At 37.3% G+C, this 26,846-nt stretch overlaps 1 protein-coding gene and 1 long non-coding RNA gene across 3 annotated transcripts in view; one reads left to right on the top strand and one right to left on the bottom strand.

Annotated features, from left to right (window-relative positions):
- Window positions 1-26,846, bottom strand: part of BUB1B (BUB1 mitotic checkpoint serine/threonine kinase B) — a 50,165-nt gene that overhangs the window by 11,508 nt on the left and 11,811 nt on the right. For both annotated transcript variants that reach the window (XM_040620453.1, XM_008702254.2), the window contains exons 5-16: window positions 24,813-25,009; window positions 17,178-17,347; window positions 15,676-15,890; window positions 15,412-15,503; window positions 9,288-9,517; window positions 7,618-7,730; window positions 6,757-6,872; window positions 5,985-6,031; window positions 3,989-4,049; window positions 3,758-3,863; window positions 1,932-2,206; window positions 72-205 (exon numbers count right to left, since the gene is read on the bottom strand). In XM_040620453.1, coding sequence (XP_040476387.1) covers window positions 72-205; window positions 1,932-2,206; window positions 3,758-3,863; window positions 3,989-4,049; window positions 5,985-6,031; window positions 6,757-6,872; window positions 7,618-7,730; window positions 9,288-9,517; window positions 15,412-15,503; window positions 15,676-15,890; window positions 17,178-17,347; window positions 24,813-25,009 — 1,756 coding nt within the window. The remainder of the gene's footprint in view (window positions 1-71; window positions 206-1,931; window positions 2,207-3,757; window positions 3,864-3,988; window positions 4,050-5,984; window positions 6,032-6,756; window positions 6,873-7,617; window positions 7,731-9,287; window positions 9,518-15,411; window positions 15,504-15,675; window positions 15,891-17,177; window positions 17,348-24,812; window positions 25,010-26,846) is intronic.
- Window positions 106-25,039, top strand: LOC103673466. Its single transcript, XR_571404.2, has 4 exons — window positions 106-245; window positions 14,620-14,775; window positions 17,242-17,353; window positions 24,777-25,039. It is a non-coding gene; the product is annotated as an uncharacterized LOC103673466 (long non-coding RNA).

The following is a 26,846-nucleotide window of genomic DNA, read 5'->3' as shown; positions in this document are numbered from 1 at the left end:
TGCTGACATAAATAAGTGCTCAGTAAACATGGATGTAGAGGTCTGCTTACAAGTGGTGTGCATGAAGCTACCTGCAGTCTCATTAGTAAGCTCCAGTTTCTCAGGAATTTGAAGACATTTGATGGAGGAGGAACTTGTAACTGAGGCAGAAGACCCAGAGAACCCAGAGGAGTGTGTGGCTTCACGGCTGTCTTCGATAATTGGGCTGAAAGAACCACAAGAGTCAGTCCTCATAGGGATAACAGGTATCACTTTATCTTTGTTATTTAGTATTCATTAGCCTAATTTTCAAAGTCTATTATTTTCCTGAAACAGATATAGATTCATAATCAGAATTTAGGTGACTTTATCTACCCTGGTTGACAGGCAATGCTCAGCATTAGATTTTCTAAATTTATGCTTTATTTACCTAATCTATAGCAAATGCCTAATCTACATCTATTCTAGACTACTGAGAAACACTAAGATACTTTTTTCTTGTTTATCCTTTCTCTATACATTTTATTCTTTAATAAGAAAAGGTCAAGAAAGAAAAAGGGAAACCCAAATCAGTCAAGGTGAATACATGCTAGCAAATGTGACTGAAAGTTAACTGGACAAAAATTTGAAAATGCAGTTTTAAAAGCACAAAATGGCGGGGCGCCTGGGTGGCACAGCGGTTGGGCGCCTGCCTTCGGCTCAGGGCGTGATCCCTGCGTTCTGGGATCGAGCCCCACATCAGGCTCCTCCGCTGGGAGCCTGCTTCTTCCTCTCCCACTCCCCCTGCTTGTGTTCCCTCTCTCGCTAGCTGTCTCTATCTCTGTCGAATAAATAAATAAAAATCTTAAAAAAAAAAAAAAATAAAAATAAAAGCACAAAATGGCAAATTAAAGAATATTCCTAAAACCAATATTCATTTGTTTAAATTAGCCAACTTTTAAATATAGATAGATCATAAGGTTTAGTCTGTGGCTCCCTTTGCCATTCCTTCATACTACCCTTTATTCATTTCCACCTCCCCATTAAAAGGTAACTTTACCTTTTTAAAGACTTCCTTCCTTCCTTCCTTCCTTCCTTCCTTCCTTCCTTCCTTCCTTCCTTCTTTCCTTCTTTCCTTCCTTCCTCCCTCCTTCCTTCCTTCCTTCCTTCCTTCCTTCCTTCCTTCCTTCCTTTTCTTCCTTCCTTCCTTTTTGAGAGAGAGAGCGAGAGCAGGGGGAGGGGCAGAGGCAGAGGGACTCAGCAGGCTCAGAGGAACCACGCTTAGCATGGAGACTGACCCAGGGCTTGATCTCATGATCCTGAGATCATAACCTGAGCCGAAATCAAGAGTCCGATACTCAACCAACTGAGCCACCCAGGCACCCCTAAAAGATACTTAAAAAAAGTATACTCCTGGGCTCCTGGGTGGCTCAGTTGGTTAAGCATCTGCCTTCAGCTCACATCATGATCCCAGGGTCATGGGATCAAGTCCCACTTCAGGCTCTCTGCTCATCAGGGAGTCTGCCTCTCCCTCTGTCCCTCCCCCCTACTCATGATCTCTCTCTCTCTCTCTCTCAAATAAATAAAATCTAAAAAAAAAAAAAAAAAAAGTACACTTCTAGCCTATCTGAAATTAATATCAAGCTATTCTACCACTATTTAAAACTTAGTATTAAAGGAAAAACAAAATGCCTCCTGTCTCTCAATCAGGTATACTTTGCCAAGTTTCTCATAGACACCAGAATCCTCCTGGGGCTCTCAGTCTCATAACCACCAAAATTTACTTCTTCTAACCCTCATACGCAAATCAATTACCAAATCCCACCACCACGTTATCAGCGTGTCATGTAAAGCACTTAGCACGGTACCTGGCAGGTAGTGAGAACCTGATAAATGATGGCTCTAACTGACAAGCACACACAGAATAAGTGATCACTCGAACAGTCTGGTTTGTGCAACATACAATCAATCACCTGAGCTTCTTGATGCGGAGAGTTGGGCTGTAGATGGTGCCACAAGCAGTCTGCTGGTCCTCAGAGATCTTCACGTCTAGATCCTCCTCCTGCAGCAGCCTTTCAGGATCAGAAGGGAGATCCTTCAAGGACACTATCTCATGAAAAGGCGTGGATACAAAGCGAGCTGCTCTGGCGAAGTCACAAGTGTCTTCTGGGTTAGGACAGATAGTTACATTCCTGAAACCTGTGATAATAGCATCCTCACTCAAGGGCTCAATTCCTGTAAATTCATCCTGAAAAAAAAATTCATAAAGTTTAGCTGAAATAGTTCAGTGAGCATATGGAGGACGTATCTTTTTTACTTAGAGAGACAAACATTAGATAAGTGATTTTCAACGTAGGGTACAGAAGTAGCATATTAGAATCTCTAGGAAAGATAATTTTAAAAAGCACATCGTACGTCTGAGGAAAAAGGTTTTATATCATGAAAATAGCAAACTATGTATTATCAAGAAAATATACTGTGAGGATTCCCACACAAAGGAAAAATACTGGATAATGTTTTTTTCCCCAACCAATTTCACCTAAGAACCAGAAGAATAATACTATTTTTCTTCTGGCTTTGACCTAGAAAGTGTTCTGATAATCTGCTATCCTCCTAGCTTTTAAGTCTTCTTCTATGCCAAATGTTGAATTTTTATTTTATTTCTAAAAGATAATTAACAGTCACAGTAAAAAATATGGAAAACAAAGTATAAAGTATAAAAAAATGGAAAATTTTAAAAATATTCCTTTGTCTTTCAAAGATTTATTTATTTATTTATTTATTTATTTATTTATTTATTTATTTATTTATTTATTTTAGTGCACCTGCAAGCAGGGGCAGGGGCAAAGGGAGAGAGAGAGTCTCAAGCACACTCCCCGCTGAGCATGGAGCCTGACACAGGGCTTGATCCCAGGACCCCAAGATCATGACCTCAGCTAAAACCAAGAGTCAGACACTTAACCATATAAGCCACCCAGGTGCCTTCCTTTATCTTTCAAAGTAATTCACGTATATGGTTTAAAAAGTCGACTAGTTGAAAAGGATATATAGTGAAAAAGTCTCCCTTGCGCACTTGACCCCCATCTCCACTCCAATTACTACTTCCCAGAGGCAACGGTTGTTACCATACACATCTGGTAGGTTACAGCATACACTTAAGTGCATATACTTAAGGGTTTTAGGGCCATTTGGCTGGCTCAGTTGGTAGAGCACATGACTCTTGGTTTTGGGCTCATGAGTTCAAGTTCCATGTTGGGTGTGGAGCCTACTTAAAAAAAATTATAATAAAAATAAATAAATAAGGGGTTTTATAACAAGTGAAATAATAGCATGTATGTTAGTATATTTTGGCTATTATAAATAATGTTGCTATGAACATTCACGTACAATTTTTTTAATGTAAACGTGTTTTTAATTGTCTTGGATATATACCTAGGAGAGAATTGCTAGGTCATACATATGGTAACTCTATGTTTAACATTTTGAGGAACTACCAAGCTGTTTTCCAAAGTGGCTGCACCATTTTATACTCCTACCAGCACTGTATGAGGGTTCTAATTTCTCCACATCCTCACCAACACTTGTTATTTTCTGTTTCTGTTATTTTCTTTGATTACAGCCATCACAGTGTATGTGAGATTGTATCTCACTGTGGTTTTGACCTACATTCTTAATGACTAATGACGTTAACATCTTTTCATGTGTTCAAAGTGATTTTAATTTTAACCCTAACTTTGTGAGAGCTGAATGAAACAATTCACCGGTCTGCTTATATTAACTTAGGAATATTGTTCCTTACACAAACATCTGGAGACACATCCTCATTTGAGTTGATGCTTTCTGAAGTTTTGAGAATTGCAAAGGGTCTTCGTTGGGATAAAACCCGTGGGGGATCGGCAGGACGACTGGAAAAAAACATACCCCACTTAATTTATTTTTCTGTTCACATAGATAACAGTAAACCTTAATGCATCCTCATTCATAACAATAGAAGAGTTTTAAGTATGAAAACAAAACAAAAACTTCAAACCTGGTATTTTTTTTTTCTGAAAGAAGAAACTCATCAAAAATGGAGAAAGGTATACTGGGACCTATAGAAAAAGATAACAGATTTATGCTCTTAAGAGTAAATGCCTATTCTTTAAGAAATCTAAGTCAATTAATACTTTGTGCTGTTTGGAAGCAGAAAGGTAATCTGTTCTTTAAAATGAACAATTTCAAACATATAAAAGTAGAGATCATTTAATAACAGTTATCTAAACGTGGATGATTGTCTCATTTTTATTGCTCACCACTACCACTACTTTCCAAACCCAACCCAACTCTGAATTATTTTAAAGCAAATCTAAGACATCATATCATTTGTAAATATTTCAGTATGTATTTCTAAAAGAGAGAGGCTCGTTCAAAAAAGCATAATCTCAAAACATAATCATACCTATAGATTAATAATTTCTGAGTATCATATATCTGATCAGAAGATTCACATTTTACTAAAATTATTTAGAAAGTTTGAATTGGGAAAGCAGATTCATATACTGTGACTGGTTGAAATGCCTCCTGAATCACTTTGATTCTAGAGGGTTTGTTGTTGTTTTAGTAATTTTCTGTTGAAGGAACTGGTTGTTTGCCCCATAATGCTGGATTTTTTGCCAATTACATCTTCCTGTGTTGTTTAACATGTTCCTCCAGGCTTTGTATTTCCTATAAATTGGTGGTTAGAGTTAGAGTTTTAATCAGATTCTATTTAATTTTTTAAAACTACTAATAGGTAGATATTCATGTTTTTACCACTTTTAACATACTTTTAAATGAAAGGAGAATAAATTTGGGATGCCTGGGTGGCTCAGTTGGTTAAGCTCTGCCTTTGGCTCAGGTCATGATCCCAGGGTCCTGGGATCGAGCCGCATCGGGCTCCCTGCTCAGTGGGGAGCCTGCTTCTCCCTCTGCCTGCCGTTTCCCCTGCTTGTGTGCTGTCTCTGTCAAATAAATAAATAAAATCTTTAAAAAAAAGAATAAATTTGAATATAAATAGCTTCAGGTTTTTTTTTTAAGGATTTTATTTATTTGACAGAGAGGGGGCACAAATGGGGAGCAGGCAGAGGGAGAGGGAGAAGCAGGCTGCCCGCAAGCAGGGAGCTGGATGTGGGGCTTGGTCCCAGGACCCTGGGATCATGACCTGAGCCAAAGGCAGACACTTAACCTACTGAGCCACCCAGGCACCCCTAAATAGCTTTAGTTTTAGACATTTTTTCCGCTCTTTTCCAAAAAACCACTTTCTGGTGCCTGGGTGGCTCAGTTGGTTAAGCAACTGCATTTGGCTCAGGTCATGATCCTGGAGTCCCAGGATCGAGTCCCGCATTGGGCTCCCTGCTCAGGAGGAAGTTGGCTTCCCCTCTGACCCTCCCCCCCTCATGCTCTCTCTACCATTCTCTCTCTCTCTCAAATAAATAAATAAAAAGAAAAACCACTTTCTTGGCTGCTGGATACTATTGATAGGTTTTGCTCAGTGTACACTGGTAAGGTGGAAAATAATATCCGGTAGTTAATATAAATTTAAATTTACAGTAAAACTAAACATTTCAAAGCACCGAGGAACCTTACAAAAACAATAACATTCTTAAATTTCTATCCTTTCTCAGGGTGCCTGGGTGGCTCAGTTGTTAAGCGTCTGCCTTTGGCTCAGGGCGTGATCCCAGAGTCCTGGGATCGAGCCCCGCATTGGGCTCCCTGCTCTGCTGGGAGCCTGCTTTTTCCTCTCCCACTCTCCCTGCTTGTGTTCCCTCTCTCGCTGGCTGTCTCTCTCTCTGTCAAATAAATAAATAAAATCTTAAAAAAAAAATTCTATCCTATCTCGAATCATATGTTTATAACTGAATTCCATGATTCAAAGATACGATAGTATCTTAGTTCCCCTCTGTCTTCTTACGGCTCCCTTTACCATAATTAAGAAAAATATTTACCACATATTACATAATGTGTTTGCTATAGGTAAGTTTTTCATGACATTGTCAAATACAACTCACCTTTAGAATGAGGTTCTTGCCAAATGTTCTCTGCAAGTGAAGTCTCCCTGTGAAGAAACTTGTTTTAGAACACATCCTAAGTACCCACAGAAAGAATTATTTGATTCTTATAAGTCCAAGAGGCTTTTTCACTAAATATAAGCTTCTTCACTCTAAGATAAAAAAAATATTCTAGTACTGTTAATCCAAATTCTTTAAGAAGTTAGAACCTTCAGTCATTAAAATTGTTACAGAAGTATATTTGACAATAGATGTTTTAACATTAACAGTATAAACAGATTACAAAATGGTAAACTTTCATTTTTATCAAATAAAACAAAAAACAGAACACATAAGGATATACTTATGTTAATAGCAGTAATTTCTTGGTTGTAGAAATGGGTGGCTTTATCTTTAAAAAATTGTATTTGAGGGGTGCCTGGGTGGCTCAGTCGGTTAAGCGTCCGACTCTTGATCCCGGCTCTGGTCTTAATCTCAAGGTTGTGAGTCCAAGCCCCATGTTGGGCTCAATGCTGGGCGTGAAGCCTACTTTAAAAAAATTTGTTTTGAATTTAAAAATGATATTTGATTGTTTCTGTAAGAAACGTGTATTTTTTTTAATGGAAAAAAAGTGAGTACCCTGTCTTCCCTCATCAGCATCAAAGCTTACGTTGTGACAGAGACTTGCAAACATTTTGTCTTGATATTACAAAAGACTTCAAGTCATTAGAGACAAAGGTTGGCTCTAAGTGCCCTCCTATAAGCATCATCCCTTCCACCAATGTGGTCCTACCTGGCACAAGAGTTTACTGGACAAACAGAATTGGATAGAGCCATTCCTGGTATTTCCTGAGACTCCGAAGCAATTTGCAGTTCAGCTGTCTCCTTTGTAGTCATCTTCTCTTCTTGCTATTTGCATTAAATAAGCAAAATCAATGTTTCTCTCCTATCTAAAAAATCCTATTTTCAAGCTTTAGTTCCAAAATTAGGTTTACCATGCTCTTCACCTAGATACCCACTAACCATATAAAATATCTATACTATAAAAGTTCTAATAATTTACGTTCCTAGTATAAACTGCTTCTGTTGTACTCAACCGAGCAGTGCCAAGCCTATACCAGATTTCTTTGGGTGACCCCATTTCAATGCAAACATAACTAGAATAAAAAGCTAAAGTCCAGAAGTTATAAAACAATGGTTTAGAGTCTAAATAAGAAGTCAATAAATTGCATCACTTCTAGTGACACAAGTTCTATTTGAGGTCACCTGTTGAATTACTCTTCTGCTGGACTTTGTTGCTACTAATAGCCATGAAACTACCAGAAACTCTGAATGGGGGTTGGGAGGATTTTTATCTTCTATGCTTTTATACTGTTTAAATTTGTTTCAATAAGTGTACTTTTCTATATTAAAAAAAGAGAGAAATGGGGGCATCTGGGTGGCATGGTTAAGAGCGTGACTTTTCATTTCGCCTCAGGTCATATCTCAGGGTGTGAGATGGAGCCCTGCATGGGGCTCCGCGCTCAGTGGGGAGTCTACTTCCCCTCTCTCTCACCCTCTGCCCCTCTCCCTGCTTGCACACTCTATCTCTAAAATAAATAAATAGATCTTTAAAAAAGGGGGGAAAAAAAAAAAGAAGCGAGAGAGAAATGACCTGATCACCCGTTCTTTCTCGCTGAGTAGTTTGAATTTCTTTGAGCTTCTTCTCCATCTCTTCAATCTGTTTCTGCATTTCTGCTCTTTTCTCTGCACTGGTCAGTAGCTCAGCTAGAAACAGTAAGGTTGGTTGATAACGTTACTCCTCATAGCCATTTATTCTGTCAAAAACTGTCTTTGGAGCTCATGGCCTCAACATACAAGCTAATATTACAGATGAGAATAATATAAATGGAGCAAAGTCCTCTACTTGAGGTCTAGGTCTCTATTGTTTCATTTACTTAATCGATAAGTACCAGAATATCTATGATGTGCCAAGCACAATTCAGAGCACTTATGTGTCAGTGGTGCATAATACAAAGTTCTTGGTCATGTGACACTAACATTCAGTTTGGGGGAGACATACACACACACAAATTAATAAGAAAATCAGTGTTAAAAATAAAATAGGTGATGTGAGAATGTGTGACTGAGTAGGAGAACGGAGGTCAGGAGCTACTTAAGACAGGTAAGCAGGGAAGATCATTTTAAGAGAGTGATATTCACAAAGTTGTAACCTGAATGATAAGGAGCCAGTCATATAAAGATCTGGGGAAAAATTCTAGGCCAAAGCTGGCACAAAGGCCCTAATGCAGGAACAAGCACTGTGTTCAAGGATTCCAGAGAAGGCCAGTATGATTGTAGCAAAGTAAGAGGGAGAAAGCTAAAGATGAGGTTGGAGAGGTAGGGAGGAGCCAAGCAGTGTGTGGGTAGAGTTTGTACTGCATGGTAAGACAATGAGAAAACACTGAAGAATTTTAAGTAAAGTAATGATAGGACCCGGACTTTTTATAAAGATCATCTGCTATGAGCAAAATGGACTGTAGTAAGGCCAGACTGAAGGCAGAAAGTCTGGCTGCAGTAGTCTACCTAAAAGATGGTGGTTTGAATTAATAATGAGAATGGTGATAAATGAAAGATTGGGGAAATTTTTGGTGGTACAGTTGATAGGCTTATTCATTAGATGTGGGGGAATGGTACAGAAAGAGGGATCAGAGATGACTTCTGGGTTTTCTGGCTTGAACCAACTGGGTGCATGGTGTTCCCTTTTACTAAAATGGGGAAGGCTGTGATATGCGTATGTGTTAGGGTGTGGTTTTTGGCAGAAATCAGTAATTCTGTTCTGGCTATGTTGAGTTTAAAATGTCTGTTGGAATAGCCAATAGATACAGGTAACTAAATAGGAGTCTGGAGTTCAGGTGAAATGTCAGGGATAGAGATATAAATTTGTGAGTGCCCAGCTTGTAAACAGTATTTAATCCATTACTTAGTGATAGCTGTAGAAAGAAAAGATAATTTGAATATTCCAAGATTCTATCCTGGGCCTTAGGAAGAAGTCTTTGATGAGAAGAATAGCAGTGAAGGAAACTGGGAGGGAATACACACCAAGAAAAAAGCCAAGAGAAGCATTTCATAAACAAGTATTTCATTAACTGAGTCAAATGAAGCCAAGAGGTCAAAAAAGATCAAGACTGATAAATGGCCACTGGAATTGGCAAAAAGGAGGTTGCCGGTGACCATGATCAGAACTGCTTCACTGAAGTAGAGGAATGTTTGAGAAAATAACGGGAAGTGACAAAGATTACAATTCCCAAGAAATTTTGCTATGAACTAGATCAATACACATACCTTCTCTTTGCTCTTTTAATTTCTTCCGGAAAACTTCAGCCCGGATCTCTTCAAAGGAGAACTCCCCAACCCCTGCATAAATCTTCTCCTTACAATACATCATCTTCTCTTTCTTCTCCTGGGACTCTTGCTGATGGCTTTGAACTCTTTGCAGGGGATCTCCTTCTTCCTTTCCAGGCTTTCTTGTGCTTAGAATGTGGTTTATACTAGGTTCAATTTTACATGGTGTCCTAAAGAAGCAAAATAATTATTATTCACCATACAGGTCAAATGAGTTATTTCTTACATGTTTTGACAGAACACAGGGACAATGTCAGTAGCAAGACTATGTATAATTGATTTCAAAAAATAAAAACAAAGAAGATTGAGAAAAGAGGCTAAAAAATAATTTACATGGATTATCAACAATCATGCTCTGAGTACTACTCTGTTATGAGGAGGAGTGAAATCAGCCATAAGTTAGGGTCATCAAATAGCTTATATTCCTTATAGATAAAATAAATCTGAATATCATATCTTAATCAAACCCGGTATATGAAAGAAAATTAACCTATGCAATATAGCCCATTTGTTACTGTTTATCACCAAGAACAATTAGAGTTAGGAATACAACATTTAGGGAATTGATGATGTCAAGTTCAAGGTTCTCAGCTAAGGGGAAAGAATGAAAGTGATAATAAAGGGGCGCCTGGGTGGCGCAGTCGTTAAGCGTCTGCCTTCAGCGTCTGCCTTCAGCTCAGGGCGTGATCCCAGCGTTCTGGGATCGAGCCCCACATCAGGCTCCTCCGCTGGGAGCCTGCTTCTTCCTCTCCCACTCCCCCTGCTTGTGTTCCTTCTCTCGCTGGCTGTCTCTGTCAAATAAATAAATAAAATCTTAAAAAAAAAAAAAAGTGATAATACAGGTTTGAAAGGATGAAGCATGAAGTACACTTCAATAAAACAGGGCAAATATTCTTAATTCTGGCTATGGACAGAATTACTTATATACCTTTTAGTTTCTTATGTGCCTTTTTACAACTAAAGATATCTGGTCCCGGGGCATTTGGTTAAGTCGGTCAAGCATCAACTCTTTTTTTTTTTTTTTAATTTATTTGACAGAGAGAGATAGCGAGAGAGGGAACACAAGCAAGGGGAGTGTGAGAGGGAGAAACAGGCTTCCTGCCGAGCAGAAAGCCCATGCGGGGCTCAATCCCAGGACCCTGGGATCATGACCTGAGCCGAAGGCAGATGCTTAACAGCTGAGCCACCCAGGCGCCCCAAGCATCTGACTCTTGATTTCGGCTCAGATCATGATCTCAGGGTCCTGAGATGGAGCCCCACATCGGGTTCTGCACTCAGCGCAGTCGGCTTGAGATTCTCTCTCTCTCCCTCTGCGTCTCCCCCTGCTCACGCTCTCTCTAAATAAATAAAATCTTTAAAAAAACCCAACCCCCCCCCCCAGACATCTTGTCCCTACCCTAGATCCACTAAATCAGAACCTTATTTAATGGTAGGGTCCAAGCATCTACATATATAAAAGACTTCCTCAGCGTGTTCAACCTGATAAAGGACATCTACAAAAAACCCACACAAACATCATACTTAATGATGAAAGACTGAATGCTTCTCCTCTAAGATCAGGAATAAGATAAGAATGTCCATTCTTGCCACTTCTATTCAAAACTGTACTGGAATTTCTAGCCAGGGCAATCAGGAAAAAAAAGAAATAAAGCATAAATTTAAAAAAAAAGAAACAAAACATCCAAGTGGGAAAAGAAGTAAAATGATCTCTACTTGCAGATGCTTATATATAGAAAATCCTAAGAATCTGTAAAAACTACTGGGGCTAATAATGAGTTCACCAAAGAAGTAAGATATAAAATCAATATATGAAAATCAATGTATTTTATACACTTGCAATGAGCAGAAAAGGAAATTAAGAAAACATTTTTATTTATAGCAGCACCAAAGAGAATGAAGTACTTCAGAATAAATTTTTTAAAAAGAAGTGTGAATAGACACCAAAGAAGATACACAGAAGGCAAATATACATATAAAACATACTCAATGTCATATATTATCAAGAAATTACAAATTAAAATAATGAGATACCACTACACAACTATTAGAATGGTTAAAATCTAAAATACTGATAACACCAAATGTTGACAAGGATGTGGAGGTATGAATGAACACAAAATGGTGCCGCCACTTTGGAAGAGAGTTTGGCACTTTCTTACAAAACTGAGTCTTATGATATAATCCAGCTATATCAGTTGAAAACTTAAGTCCACATAAAACCCTGCATACAAAGGTTGATAGCAACTTTATTCATAATTGCCAAAATTGGAAGCAACCAAGATGCCCTCCCATAACTGGATAAACATCCACACATGGACTATCATTCAGTACTAACAATAAATGAGCTACTAAGCCACAAAAAAGACATGAAGAAACCTTAAATGCATTTTACTGAGAAAAGCCAGTCTGAAAAGCTTATATACTGTTTATTTCCAACTCTAGGACTTCTGGAAAAGGTAGAACTATAAAGACAATATAAAGATCAGTGGTTGCCAGGGATTTGAGGGAAGGATAAATGAACAGGTGGAGTAGAGGAAAGTTTTAAGGCACTTGAAACTATTTTGACCCTGCAATGATGGACACATGAAAAACCCATAGAACTGTAAAACACATCGGAGTGAACCCTAATGCAAACTATGAACATTGGTTAATAATGTATCAATATTGGTGCATCAGTTACAACAAATGAACCATACTGATGCAAGATATTAATAGGGAGAACTGTGTACAGGGTTGGGGAGGAGGAAGTATATGGGAACTCTCTGTACTTTCTGAACAATTTTTCTATAAACCTAAAATAGCTCAAAAAAAATAACATCTACTTATTTTTTTAAAAAGTGCAAAATTTGTATTCTGAAAACTATGAAACACTGTTGAAAGAAATGAAAAAAGATATAAATAAAAGATATTCCATGTCCATGGATCAGAAGATTTAATATTATTAAGATGGCAATATTCATGAAATTGATCAACAAATTCAGAGCACAAGCCGTAACACAATCCCAGCTGGTTATTTTGCAGAAATTACCAAAATGATCCTAAAATTCAGATGGAATTGCAAGGGGACCAGAATGGTCAAAACAATCTTTAAAAAGAAGAACTAAGTTGGGAGACTCAAACCTCTAGATTTTAAAAGTTACAACAAATCTACAGTAATCAAGGCTATGGGATAAGGACACACATGTAGATCAATGGAATAGAAAAGTCTCAAAAATAAATCCATACATTATGGTCAGTTGATTTGCAACAAGAGTACCAAGACCATTTGCAGCACCTGGGTGGCTCAGTCAGTTAAGCGTCTGACTCTTGATTTCAGCTCAGGTCATGATCTCAGGGTTGTGAGACTGAGCCCCGCATAAGGCTCTATGCTGGGTGTGGAGCCTGCTTGAGATCTCTCTCTCTCCCTCTGTCCCTCCCTACCCCCTCTCTGAAAAAAAAGAAGAGTACCAAGACCATCTAATGAGGAAAGAAGTTTTTTCAAACAACTGTATATCCACATGCAGAAGAATGAAGTAGGACTCTTTCCTTATGTCATACACAAATGTTAAATAAGAATAGATCACAGACCTAAATGTAAGAGCTAGAACTATAGAACCTTCAGAAGAAAACTGAGAGTAAATCTTCATGGTCTTGAGTTAGGCAAAGCCTTCTTGGATGCAACACCAAAAATATAAGAAACAAAAGTAAAAAGTAAGTTGCACTTCATCAAAATTTTTAAACCTTTTGGGCTTCAAAAGATAACATCAAGAAAGTGAAAAGAAGAACAAAGAAAATGAAAAGACAACTGCAACTGATAGAATGGGAAAAAATATTTGCAAATCATGTATCTGATAAGTAACTTGTACTCAGAATATATAAATTCTTACAACTCAAAAATAAAAAGACAGGGCATCTGGGTGGCTCAATGGGTTGGGCCACCAACTCTTGATTTTAGCTCAGGGTGTGATCTCAGAGTCATGGGATCAAGCCCTGCATCGGACTCAGACATCAGCACCGAGTCCACTTGGGATTCTGCCCCTTCCCTCTGCCCCTCCCCCCACTCGGGCTCACGCTCTTTCTCAAAAAAATAAAATCTGTAAATAAATAAATAAAAAGACAAATAATCCAATTGAAAAACAGGTAAAGGATTTGAATGGGCATTTCTCCAAAGAAATACAAATGGCCAGTAAGTCCATGAAAAGATGTTTAACATCATTAATCATTAGAAAAATGCAAATCAAAACCACAATGAGATACTGCTTCACACCCACTAGGATGGCAATAACCAAAAAAACAAAACCAAAAGAAAGTGAATAATAAAAAATGTTGGTGAGGATGTGGAGAAATTGGAGCCCTCATTCATTATGGCAACTTGGGAACAGAAAATGGTGCCGCCTCTTTGGAAAACAGTTTGACAGTTTCTGAAAATGTTAAACATGGAGTTACTATATGACTCAGCAATTCCCTTCTGAGGTATATACCCATAGGAAATGAAAACAGATGTCCACAAAAAAAACCCATATACACAAATGTTCACAGAAGCATTATTCATAATTAGCCAAAAAGTAGAAACAACTCAAACGTCCAAAGGGTAGCTGCTCTCGACAAGTTCAGAAACTTGCAGTCGGGTTTGACTACATGTGGGGGAGGAAACTGGAGATGTTAGTAGAGGCCAAATCAAGAACAGTCTTATAATTAATCTTACGGAGTTTTGGTTTCATCCCAAAGGTTATGGGGACCAAGCAAGGGATTCTGATCAGGAAAATGAAACAATCAGATTTGCAATGCAGACCTGTGACAGGATAAAGAATGAATGGGATGAGTAACACAAGAAGTAGAAAGATTAGGTAGGTTGCAGTAATCCCAGCAAAGAATGATGGAGACATAGAAACCATAATGAAGACTGTTAAATCTACATAGGAATTAGAAATATATTTGTAATGGTTACTGCTAAACAAGATCAAAAACAAGTGACAAATTAGGGGGAGATATTTGCAACTCCTATTACAGATTTTAGCTGATTAGCTATGAAGAGCTCCTGGAACATATCATTAAGAAAAAAACACAAACCAAAGAAAAATGTAGCAGACAGGTCAAATAAGATAGCCATGAAGAAGAGTTCAAATAAAAATAAAGTTCAACATTTTCTATACCATATTTATTTTGCCATAATTTTATCTACAGGTGATTTGAAACATTCGAAAAATTAAGTATCCACAAATGTGTGCTATCAATTTCTTCAGGTAATCCTTTGTAAAGTCTCACAAGATTTTTTTCTTTCCTTCTTTTTTAGAAAGATTTATTCATCTGCGTAAGAGAGACAGCGAGCACGGTGGGGAGGAGCAGAGGGAGTTTCAAGCGGACTCCGCTCTCAGATGATCCCATGACCCTGAGATCACAACCTGAGCCAAAACCAAGAGTCAGACACCCAACCAACTGCATCACCCAGGTGTCTCTCATAGAGATGTCTTAAGAATATCCTCCCTTGTGTTGAGCTCTTATCAGGCAGAATTTTTTGCTATAAATCCTATCTATTTTTGCATTCCTATAGTATCTAGCATATAGTGATGAGGGGTTATAGATTAGTTTTGAGAAAACTCTTGTACTGGGACACGGAATCTGATCCTAGTATTATATACTGTGCAATGTGTATTAGACTAGATCTCACACTGCCTGATGATCTAAGTATCACCTATCCTATCATTCCTTTTCTTATAACAGAAATGCTAAGGGTTAGGAAGAAAAGGAAAAAGACATCCAGAAGGAAGGAACAGGGTAAGAGGAAAAACTATCATAATTTCTAATTACTGTCAATAACAAAGGTAGAACATCTCACTTAAATCAAAGTGATTATCTTTGACTATAGCAATGTAAATATAAACCTACGCAGTTTATTCCTTAATAAGAATATTACCAAATGTTCTTTTAGCCCTAACATACTCTAAAGAATATAGACATTAAAAAAACACAATTTGTCTGGCTACTTCCATCCCCATAGAGAAGGAAATGCCTTTGGGAACCAGAATAGGTGACCCTGCTCACTCTTAATAATTCCCACCTCAAAATATCAGGAAATCAAACTCACATAACTGGCTGTTGTGCAGTTTCTTCAACATATGGAGTAAAACTGGGAAGCAGAGAGGGTACAGTGGTCACAGAAGCTGTACCACCACGAGGCTGGCGATGAAGAAAAAAATGAAAATTACCACAATTACACATTCTGACAAAGTATATGCCGACCATGCCTAATCATTCAGGAGGAATTAAAAGACATGCTAAAAATACTCTTCTACTCTAAATCTGAAGTCTCTGTTATGTTGGCAATTATACTGGAGCTAAGAGTCCTTACCCTGTATTCCAAAGGCCTGCCTGTGTTCCAAGGGCCTGCCTGCAGCTCATTCTCTTTGGCCCTGGACACAGGGGGTGCTATCCATGGCTGAACTGTAGGCTTAGACAACTCTGCTCTAGAAGCCTCATCAGCATTTTCATCAAAAACAGTAATTCTGGAATTACTTTGCATCTGTTGAGGAACTGGATTTTGGAGTCCTCTGTTCTGGTTTGGAGCTAGGAGAAAAATATTAAAACTTTAAGTAAAATCTTTAATTATCAACTTAGATGCCAGATAAGGTATACCTAATACTTCCTAAAATCAAGGAGATTACCCCTACTACCATAGAAACAAAGAGATTTTTTTAAACAATAATTTTTAAAAACCTTTCATGAATCAAATTATTAACTTTTTAATCCATTGTGTTACTTATACTCTCCCTCCTTTCCCTCACCTCCAGTCTTTTATTTTTAGATACATTAAAAAAAAAGTAGGGGTGCCTGGGTGGCTCAGTTGGTTAAGCATCTGCCTTCAGCTCAGGTCATGATCCCAGGGTCCTGGGATGGAGTCCCACATGGGGCTCCTTGCTCAGGGGGGAGCCTCCTTCTCCCTCTGCCTGCTGCTGCTCCTGCTTGTGCTCGTTTTCTCTCTGACGAATAAACAAAATCTTAAAAAAAAAATTCTACATCTTCCTTCAATCATCATTCTAACGCTGTCTAGTTTTCTCAGAGACTACCTAACTTAAGTCTTCATTTGTCAATTTAAAATTTTTCTCTCAATGGAAATCAGCTGAAACGTGCTGAATCTAGTGAAGACAAATTAGCCCATTTATTAGGGGTGTTCTCTGTTGTGGTGCTCATTATAATCAAGCTTCATTACGATCTGGATGGAATATTCTTTAGGTCTATATACTCCCTATACCTTAATTCTAGGATCTGCAAGTAACATTTTGAATACTGGTAAGCTGAGATCACAAAAGGAATAAGAGATTTTTAAAAATTCTGGTCCATCCGTCTAACTGCTATAAATGTAGTTAGTAAAAGCTTATTGCTCTCTGTACTTTCTAGTCAATTCTGCTGTGAATCTAAAACTTCCCTAAACATGCTGAATAATAAAAAAAAAAGCTTATCATTGATCATCTTTAGGTATAGAAAGAGAGTCCAATTTCTGGCCCCCAAAAGCTGAAGACCATGTTAATACATTCTCTGAGGCTCCGGTACATGTAAGCTTTACTTTGACAATACTGGCTATATTATTGCATATCTTCTTTCAACTAACAAACTCAGAAACTCTTGATGCTTCCTATATATTAGGTTTTTCTTAATTAAGAAACAAAATTGCTGACATGTTTTGCTTTTGCTGCATACTATAATCTCAGCTCTCTGAAGACTTCCTTCTTTCTGCTACCTAGTATTCAGAAAACCAGGACAGTGTCCACATATATATTTATACATTATCTCTTTACATAATTTGCCTACCACCCGAGACTAAGAGCTTCCCATAATAACACTTAACAAACTTACCCTTAAGAGCACCTCCTACACGGCTGATTGGAGCTCTTGCTGTCTTTTTCCCTTTGCTTTTTAGTTCAGCCAGTGTGCTTCGTTGTGGTACAGAAGATCCAAAAACTTCCTCCTCCTCTTCTTTCTCAAGTGCCAACACAGTTTGCCGAGACACCCGAGCTTGGAATTGTCTAAAAGTAAGAGAATGGGCAATTAACTTTTGGGGGAGATGAACACTACTCACCAGAATCAAAATTTCTAATTTATTAAAACAAGGGAGAAGAAATATAGAGAAATAACCCAAAGAAAGTATTTATTCTCTCAGGAATAAAGAAAGCTACCTTGAAATCAGAGAAAGTTTGGAATAGGATGATTTAACTTCCCCTTTAAATGTCCAAGTTCCACCAATTAGCATACACTGTAGGGTACCATTAGGCTGATCTGAGGATCAGATCAGGGTGACTAAGATTAAAGAATTTATTAAGGTCAGAGTTTCCCATCAACTTCTTAAACTTACAAAATAGTTGGGAGAGTAAATGAGCCCCCATATGCTTTCACCTAGATTCAGCAACTGTTAACATCTTGCCACATCTACTTTATCACTGTCTATGTCTCTTGCTGTCTCTAGGCACACTGCTCACCCCCATACCATTTTTTCCCAAACCATATGAAATGAAGTTGTATCCCACATGTCATTTTACTTTAGCAAAGCTGGGAGAAGTTTGAAGATTAAACTTCCTGTGCTGCTGCCAAAGCTTTACATATTATCCAAAGGGTAAAAACCAGAATAAACTGCAAGTGCTGGCCAAGACGGAGAAAGCCGACGGTAGCCTCTCTCTCACCAGGTAGAATTAAAAACTATAAACAAAATACAAAGAAAGCAACTGAGGCCTCTGAAAAAGTAAACAAAAGCAAGTGGACTGTAGAGAGGAGTCAAACTTGAAGAAACAACCCACACAGGGTTGTTTCCTGTTTTTTTTTTTCTTCTTCTTCTCTTTTCTCTTGTGGTTTTAAATTGTTGCAACGATGGTGTGGGAAGCTAAAACCTCATCTTTCTGGCCAGAGTACTGGGAAAAGGAGACTCTGAGGGCCAACAAATGTGGGAGAGGTACTGGAGAGGATGAACTGAAGAAGGGGATCTCCTAATTCTCTACATGAATTGGCACAAGTCCTGGACTCACTCCTGAGCTATGCACGCAGAAGGCAGGCCCAAAGGAACACAGAAAAGGCTTTGAGAACTGAAGTATGATATAAACCATTGCCCAAGTCCTAGACTAACCACTTAGCAGCCTACACATGGGATAGATCCAAAGGTCTTGAAAATTGAACTGCCAATGGAACCACTATCCACATGAGAAAGAGCTTGTGATATCTGATGGTTGGTTGCCTACTAAGACAAAAATATCAGCATTCCCCAGAGAATATCAATCAACAGGACTCAGAGTTTAATAACATAGTAACAGGACAAATGTCCAGGATATAATCCAAAATGACTTGACAGACAAAGAACCAGGAAAATATGATCAATTCTCAAAGAAAAAGGCAATCAACACATATCAAAATCAAGACGACCTAGGTGATGGGAATTTTCAAACAGAAATTTAAAAGCAACTATTATAACGACACTCTAAGAAATGAAGATTAAAACATCTGAAATGAATAGAAAGAAGAAGTTCTCAGCAGAAACACAAAAACCATAAAAAAGAACCAAATGGAAAATTTAGACCTGAAAACCATATTATCTGAAATAAAAAATTTACTGAATGAACTCAATATCAGAATGGAGCTGGCTAAGGAAAGAGTAAATGAACCTGAGGACAAATCAACAAAAATTAGCCACTCTGAAGAACAGAAAAAAGAAACGTTAAAGAATTAAAAACAAAAACAGGGGTGCCGGATGGCTCAGTGGGTTAAGCATCTGCCTTCAGCTCAGGTCATGACCCCAGGGTCCTGGGATTGAGCCCTGTGTTGGGCTCCTTGCTCGGCAGGAAACCTGCTTCTCCCTCTGCCTGCCGCTCCCCTTCCTCGTGCTCTCTCTGTCTGACAAATAAATAAATAAAATCTTAAAAAAATAAATAAATAAAAACAAAAACGAAACAATAAAAAAGAGCTTCAGGGGCCGATGGAACAACATCAAAAAGTCTAACATATGTGTAACTAAAGTCCCAGAAAAAGACATAAAAGTCCAGAAATAAATAATGGCTGAAAACTTCACAAATTTTATGAAAGGCATACATTTACAAATTCAAAAAGCTCAGTAATCCCCAAATCGTTTCAATGCAGAGGGAATCACACATATTTAGACACATCATAATCAAACTTCTGAATAACAATGTTAAAGAAAAAAATCTTAGGGGCGCCTGGGTGGCTCAATCAGTTAAGCGTCTGCCTTCCTATCGGGTCATAATCCCAGGGTCCTGGGATTGAGTCCCATGTTGGCTCCTTGTTCAGCGGGGAACCTGCTTCTCCCTCTACCCCTCCCCCCTACTTGTGCGTGCTCTCTCTCACTCTCTCTCAAATAAATAAAATCTTAAAAAAAAAAAAAGAGAAAAGAAAAAAATCTTAAATGCACCCAGAGAAAATCAACATATTACATACAGAGTAGGAACTATTCTCATCAGAAATCATGGAGTCCAGAAGACAGTGCAACAACATCTTTAACGTACCGAAAGAAAAGAACTGTTGAGGGGCACCTAGGTGGCTCAGTTGGTTAAGTGGCTGCCTTTGGCTCAGGTCATGATCCCAGGCTCCTGGGAGAGAGCCCCATTTCAGGCTCCCTGCTCACTGGGGAGTCTGATTCTCCTCCCACTGCTTCTCCCCACGGCTTGTGCTCTTTCTCAAATAAATAAAATTTAATTTAAAAAAAGAAAAGAAAAAAAAGAAAAGAACTGTTGACCCAGAATTCTACATCCAGCAAAAATATCCTTCAGGAATGAGGATGAAATGAAGACATTCTCAGATGAAGAAAAACTAAGGGAATTTATTAGCCATAGGCTCACGCTAAATGAATGGCTAAACAAACCTCTCGGGCTAAAGGGAAATCACACTGGAAGAGAACTTAGGACTTCAGGAATGAAGAAAGAACAAAAATGATGACTACAAAAGACATTTTCCTCCAAAGTTCTTTAAATATGTAAGACTGTTGAAAACAAAAATTATGGGGCGCCTGGGTAGTACAGCGGTTAAGCGTCTGCCTTCGGCTCAGGGTGTGATCCCGGCGTTCTGGGATCGAGCCCCACATCAGGCTCCTCTGCTATAAGCCTGCTTCTTCCTCTCCCACTCCGCCTGCTTGTGTTCCCTCCCTCACTGGCTGTTTCTATTTCTGTCAAATAAATAAATAAAAATCTTTAAAAAAAAAAAAAAAGAAAACAAAAATTATAACATTGTCTGGTGGGGTTTTCAGTGTATGTAGATGTAATACATATAACAAGGATACCAAAAAAGTAGGGAAGATCAAGGGATCTAGATGATTAAAAAGCGTCTATATTTTTTTTACTTGAAGTGGTAAAATATCAACTCTAGGTAGACCGTGAAAGGTGAGGTCTGTTTATAATATACCCTAGACAACCACTAAAAAAAATAGTAACAGACAAAAAAAGCCAATAAAAAAATTAAAATGAAATATTAAACAATATTTAGACAATCCAAAAGAAGTTAGGAAAGAAGCAACAAAGGAACAAAAGATAGAGAACAAATTGAGAACAAATAAGAAAATAATAGATCTAAATTGAACACAATTAAAAATTAAAGTAAATGTTCTAAATACACCATTTGAAAAGATATTATAAGAGCCAAGGGGGGTGCCTGTGTGGCTCAGTCGTTAAGCATCTGCCTTCGGCTCAGGGCGTGATCCCAGAGTCCTGGGATCAAGCCCTGCATCAGGCTCCTCTGCTTCTTCCTCTCCCACTCCCCCTGCTTGTGTTTCCTCTCTCACTGGCTGTCTTTTTCTCTGTCGAATAAATAAATAAAATCTTTGAAAAAAAAAAAGAGCTGAGGAAAAAACAAGACCCAACTATTTGCTGTGTATAAGAAACCCACTTTAAATATGAAGATATGGGATAAAAATGAAAAAAAAAAAAATCCATGCAAAAGCCTGCATCATGAATGTTTGCAGCAGCATTATTTCACAAGAGCCAAAAAATGGACACAACCTAAATACTCATTAATTGATGAATGGATAAACAAAATGTGGCATAGCCATTGAATGGCATATTACTGAGCAATAGAAAGGAATGAAATACTAATATGACACAAGTATGTTCATCAATGATGAACAGACTATGATGAACCTTCAAAACAGTATGCTAAGTGAAAGAAGCCAGTCACAAAAGACCACATAACATAGGATTCCATTTATGTGCCAAGCCCAGAACAGGCAAAGCTAGATAGAGAAAGCAGATAAGCAGTTGCCTGGAAGTGGCTGAGTGGGAATGGGAAGTGACTACTCTTGAGTATGGGGTTCATTTGGGGGTGTTAAATATGTTCTAAAATTAGGTAGTGGTCATGGTCACACAACTCTAAAACTGTTAAAAAAAAAAAAAAAAAAAAGGAAAGGAAAAAGATATATCATATAAACAAAAGAAAGCCAGAGTGGCTGTACTAATATCAGACCGAGGAGACTTCAGAATGTGTACGACCAGTGATAAAGACAGACATTATATAATGATAAAGGGATCAATTCTAAATGTGTATGCTTCAGAACTTCAAAATATATAAAGCAAAAAAAATGGGACTTAGAGAAGAAATAGACAAATTCATAATAAAAGGAACTTCAAAATTCCTCTCTCAGTAACTGATAGAACAAGTAGTCAGAAAATCAGCAAGGGAACAGAAGACCAGAACAGACTACCCATCAATTTGACCTAAATAACATTTAAAAAACATTCCACCCCTAAACAGCAGAAAACACATATTTTTCAAGTGTCCATGGAATATTTACCAACAACAGACCATATTCTGGGCCATAAAACAAAACTTAATAAATTAAAAAAAGCTGAAACCATACAAATTATGTTCTCTGACCATAATGGAATTAAACTAGAAATCAGTAACAGAGAGACATCTGAAAAATCTCCAAACATTTCCCAATTAAATTAATAACCCATGGGTCAAAGGGACAACATATGGGAAATAAAAAAATTTGAGCTGAATGAAAATGAAAAATATGGTATTATTTCAAAATTTGTGGGATATAGCTAAAGCAGTGTTTAGAAGATAATTTTTATATTAGATAAGAACGATCTAGAATTAGTGAAATGCTATCACCTTAAACTAGAAAAAGTGCAAGTTAAACTCAAAGCAAGCACAAAGAAGGAAATAATAAAGAGTAGAAATTAATAAAAAAAAGAAGAAGAAAAAAAAGAAGAAAAAATCAATTAAGAAAAAGCAATGAAATTAAAAGCTGGCTCTCTAAAAAGATCAATAAAATCGATAAACTTCTAGCCAGTCTGAGGGAAAAAAGAGAAGACACAAATTAACAATATCAGGAATTAAAGAGGGGAGATCACTATATAACCTACAGATATTAAAAAGAAAATAAATACTATAAACAACTCTATGCTCATAAACTCATAGATGAAATGAGTCAATTCCTCAAAAGACAAATACTACCGACGCTTACTCAAAGAAATCAAAGATCTAAATAAATGGAGAAATATACCAAATTTATGCAAATACTAATCAAAATCCTGGAAGCTGATTCTAGAACTTATACAGAAAGTCAAAGGAACTAGAAGAGTTAAAAAGAAGAACAAAGTTGGAGGTCTCATATCTACCCAATTTCTAGACTTACTATAAAGCCAGAGCAACCTAGATACTGTGGTATACACTAATTAACAGATACACAGATCAAAAGAACAGAACAACAGAAATAAACCTACACAAATACGAGGTTTTTTTGGTGTCAAATATGATTTCTGACAAAGGTGCAAAGTCAATTAAATGGAGAAAATCTTTTCAACAAGTAGTACAAGAACAATGGGGGTTCGTATGCAAAAAAAAGAACCTTGATCAACACTTTCTACAAAAATTAACTCAAAATGGATCAGAGATCTAAATATAAAAAGTAAAACTATAAAAACTTCAAGATTGGGGCGCCTGGGTGGCTCAGTTGTTTGGGTGTCCAGCTCTTGGTTTCAGCTCAGGTTGTGATCTGATGGGTCATGGGATTGAGCCCCATGTCGGGCTCCACCCTCAGAGGGGAGTCTGCTTGAAGACTCTCTCCCTCTGCCCCTACCCCTACTTGTGTGCTCTAAAATAAATAAATAAATTTTTAAAAAAATAATAAAAATAGAAATACCATATAATCCCTAATTTCACTACTTGGTATTTACCCAAAGAAAACAAAAACACTAATTCAAAAAGATATATGCACACCTATGTTTATTGCAGCATTATTTACAATAGCTAAGATATAGAAGCAACCTAAGTGTCTATCAAAAGACAGATAAGGAAGATATTGTATATATATGGATAATGGAATATTATGCAGCCATAAAAAAGCATGAGACGGTGTCACTGGTGACAACATGGATTTACCCAGAGCATATCATTCTAAGTGAAATAAGTCAGACTGAGAAAGACAAATACCATGTGATTTCACTCATATGTGGAATCTAAAAGAAAAAAAAGGAAAAAACAAAGAGCAAAATAAGACCTATAAATACAGAGAATAAACTGATGGTTGCCAGAGGGGACGGGGTGGGTGGGCTGGGCAAAATGGGTGAAAAGGAGAGGGAGACACAGGTTTCCAGTTATGGAATGAATAAGTCATGGGAATAAAAGATACAGCATAAGAAATATAGTCAGTGATATTGTAAGGGCCTTGTATGGTGACAGATGATAGCTACAGTTGTGATGAGCACAGCATAATGTATCAACTTGTTGAATCACTATGCTATACTCCTGAAACTAATGCAATGTTGTGTTATCAACTAAACTCAAGAATTTTTTTAAAAATTTCAAGATGAAAACATAGAAAATGTTTGCAACCTTTCGCTAAACAGAGTTCTCAGACATACCAAGAGCCTGATCCACACAAAAATAAATAAGTTAGACTTCTTCGAAATTAAAAACTCTGGTTCTATAAAACACACTGTTAAGAGAACAAATAGACCACAGTTAAATTGGGAGAAGATTTACAAGTCACATACCTGGCAAAAAACTTGTATTCAGAATATACATATAAAATCCATCTTTAAAGTAGAACCAATTTAACAACTGAAATGCATTATGCTAAATGAAAGCAGTCAGACTCAAAAGGCTACATTGTATGATGCCATTTATGTGATATTATGGAAAAGGCAAAACTATAGGGCTGGAGAATAGATCAGTGGTTGCTGGGGTTTGGGGATGAGAATAAGTATTGAACTACAAAGGGTGAGAGCATGAGGAAGTTCTGTGGAGTGATGGAACTATTGTATATCCTGATCATGGTAATGGTTACATGTCTCTATTCATTTGTGAAAACTTACAGAATTGTATACCAAGGAGTAGATTTTACTCTATATTAAATTAAAAAATTAATTGGTCTTTTAAAAAATTAAATAGTAACTAAGTAAACTTGCCAATCCATGGAGAGCATTTTACTCAGATGCAAAACCAACCATTTATATCTATTAGTTTGCAAGAGGGAAGACAAGCTCCAGAGAAGTTTACCGGTGCTGTGACTGCAGTCGGTCCAGTGGTTCGGCCTTCTGTTGAATCCCCTCCTGAAATATCTTATCTGCTTTCTTAAAGTTTTCTCTAGCTTCATATTCTTCAGCCCATGAGATATAGAACTGAGCAAGTGAAACACCGATCCCTTGGCTGTGTAAATAACTGTACATATCCAAAGGCTCATTGCATAAATGCCCCTGTAACAAATTAAAAGCATTAACAGTTAACCAGTTTCTACTCACTTACTGTCTTTTATACGCCAAACAATCATTGGAGTTACTACATGTAATTTCTGCATTGAAAAATATATGTCTATTATAATACAATGTTATGAGGACTATACTGGGAAGACATAAAAAGTAGACAAAAGAGATTAATTTGTAAGAAAACGGGATGAGAAGGAAAGACTTCAAGAAGGTATGACATTCGAATGTGGCCTTGAAGGAGGAATAGACTTAGATCTGGTAGAGAATGGGAAAGGAAGGGCATACTAGACAGAGAAAAGGGATGCAGACAAGACAGGAGCTTGGAAAAAAGGGTGTGACAGGTCTTAAATGTCAAGAAAATTAATTTTAAATCTACCAGATAGTGAATGTATGTGTGTTGGGGTGGGAGAGCTATAAGCAGAGGAATGACATGGTCAAGTCTGTATTATAGAAGGGTCTTCTAAGACCAGATACAATGTAGAGAATTCTAGTTGTAAGAAGATAGGAGAACAGGTCAATAAAAATCCCACATCATTAACAGTTTGATATACACTTTTTTCTTAAGGAAAAAAAGAACATCTATCATTTTACACAGGATAAAAGGGTTTTTATCATTTTATAAAGTTTTAATCATAAGAAAATTTGCTTTTATTCCACTTAACAATCCATCGTTCATTTTTCCATGCTGCTACTTACTCTTTATTGTTTTTAGATAAATAATTTTCCATCCAGTAATCTTCCATCATTTAGCCACTCCTTCATTTTTTGGATATACAGCTTCTATTTTGCCCAATTGCAAATAATTCTTTAACAAGTATCTTCATGCACACAACCTTTCATATTTCGTATTACTCTCTTAAGATAAATTTCTAGAACTAGAACTATGTTAAAAAGTAACAAATTGCTTTTTTTTTTTTTTAAAGATTTTTATCTATTTATTTATTTGACAGAGAGAGAGAGTATGAGCAGGGGGAGCAGCAGAGGGCAGAGGGAAAAGTAGACTCCCTGCAGAATAGGGAGCCCAGTGTGGGACTCGATCCCAGGACCCTGGGATCATGACCTGAGCCAAAGGCAGACGCCTAACCAACTGAGCCACCCAGGCACCCCAAAAAGTAACAACTCGCTTTCTAATAAGGTTGTACAAATTTAAAATGCTAGTAGTTATTCCCAAATACTAATTTCACAGAAAATACCTATTTTTAAGTTTCTAATTTCATATAAAAATGGCATTTCAGCATTCTAATTAGGAGTTCTTACACGACTAAGGAGGCTAACATTTTCTCCTGTTTATTTACTAGAAATATTTTGTCTCATCTCTACCTATTCCTGATTGTCTAGCCTAGGTTAAGTCCTCCTTGTATGTATCCCTCCTACACAACTCAATACTTTCCTGCTTTCTGTTTTGTGACAATTAAATGCTTAACATCTGTCTTTCCTAATAAAGTAAGCTCCACAAAGGCACAAAACATTACTATCCACTATATCCCAATCCCTAGCCAGGGCCTGATAGAAAATTGAATAAATGAAATACTTCATTTATATCTTTGACAAAAACAGCTAGTATTTTATAGTTTAATTTTGTAGTAACTCAATAAGTGGAGTTTTCTGCTTATCCAAATGAGTGATGTTTTCCCATATGTGATAGCAATTCAAGCAAAGTTCTAATTCTGAATATGTTATCAGTATCAGATACGGTCCTTGATATCTGTTACTACATAAATAAAGGTTAACATTGACTGCACTTGTTAATGGCTTTCTAAATAGCTCTGGTTCAGCACGAAACAGCCAATAAAGATCAAATTATTCTAGAGTGTTGAATGAGATTACT

Source organism: Ursus maritimus, unplaced genomic scaffold, assembly GCF_017311325.1.
Source record: "Ursus maritimus isolate PB19 unplaced genomic scaffold, ASM1731132v1 scaffold_35, whole genome shotgun sequence".
Lineage (NCBI taxonomy): Eukaryota > Metazoa > Chordata > Mammalia > Carnivora > Ursidae > Ursus > Ursus maritimus.
Note: the sequence above shows the minus strand (reverse complement) of the source record. Positions and strands in the feature narration are given on the sequence as shown.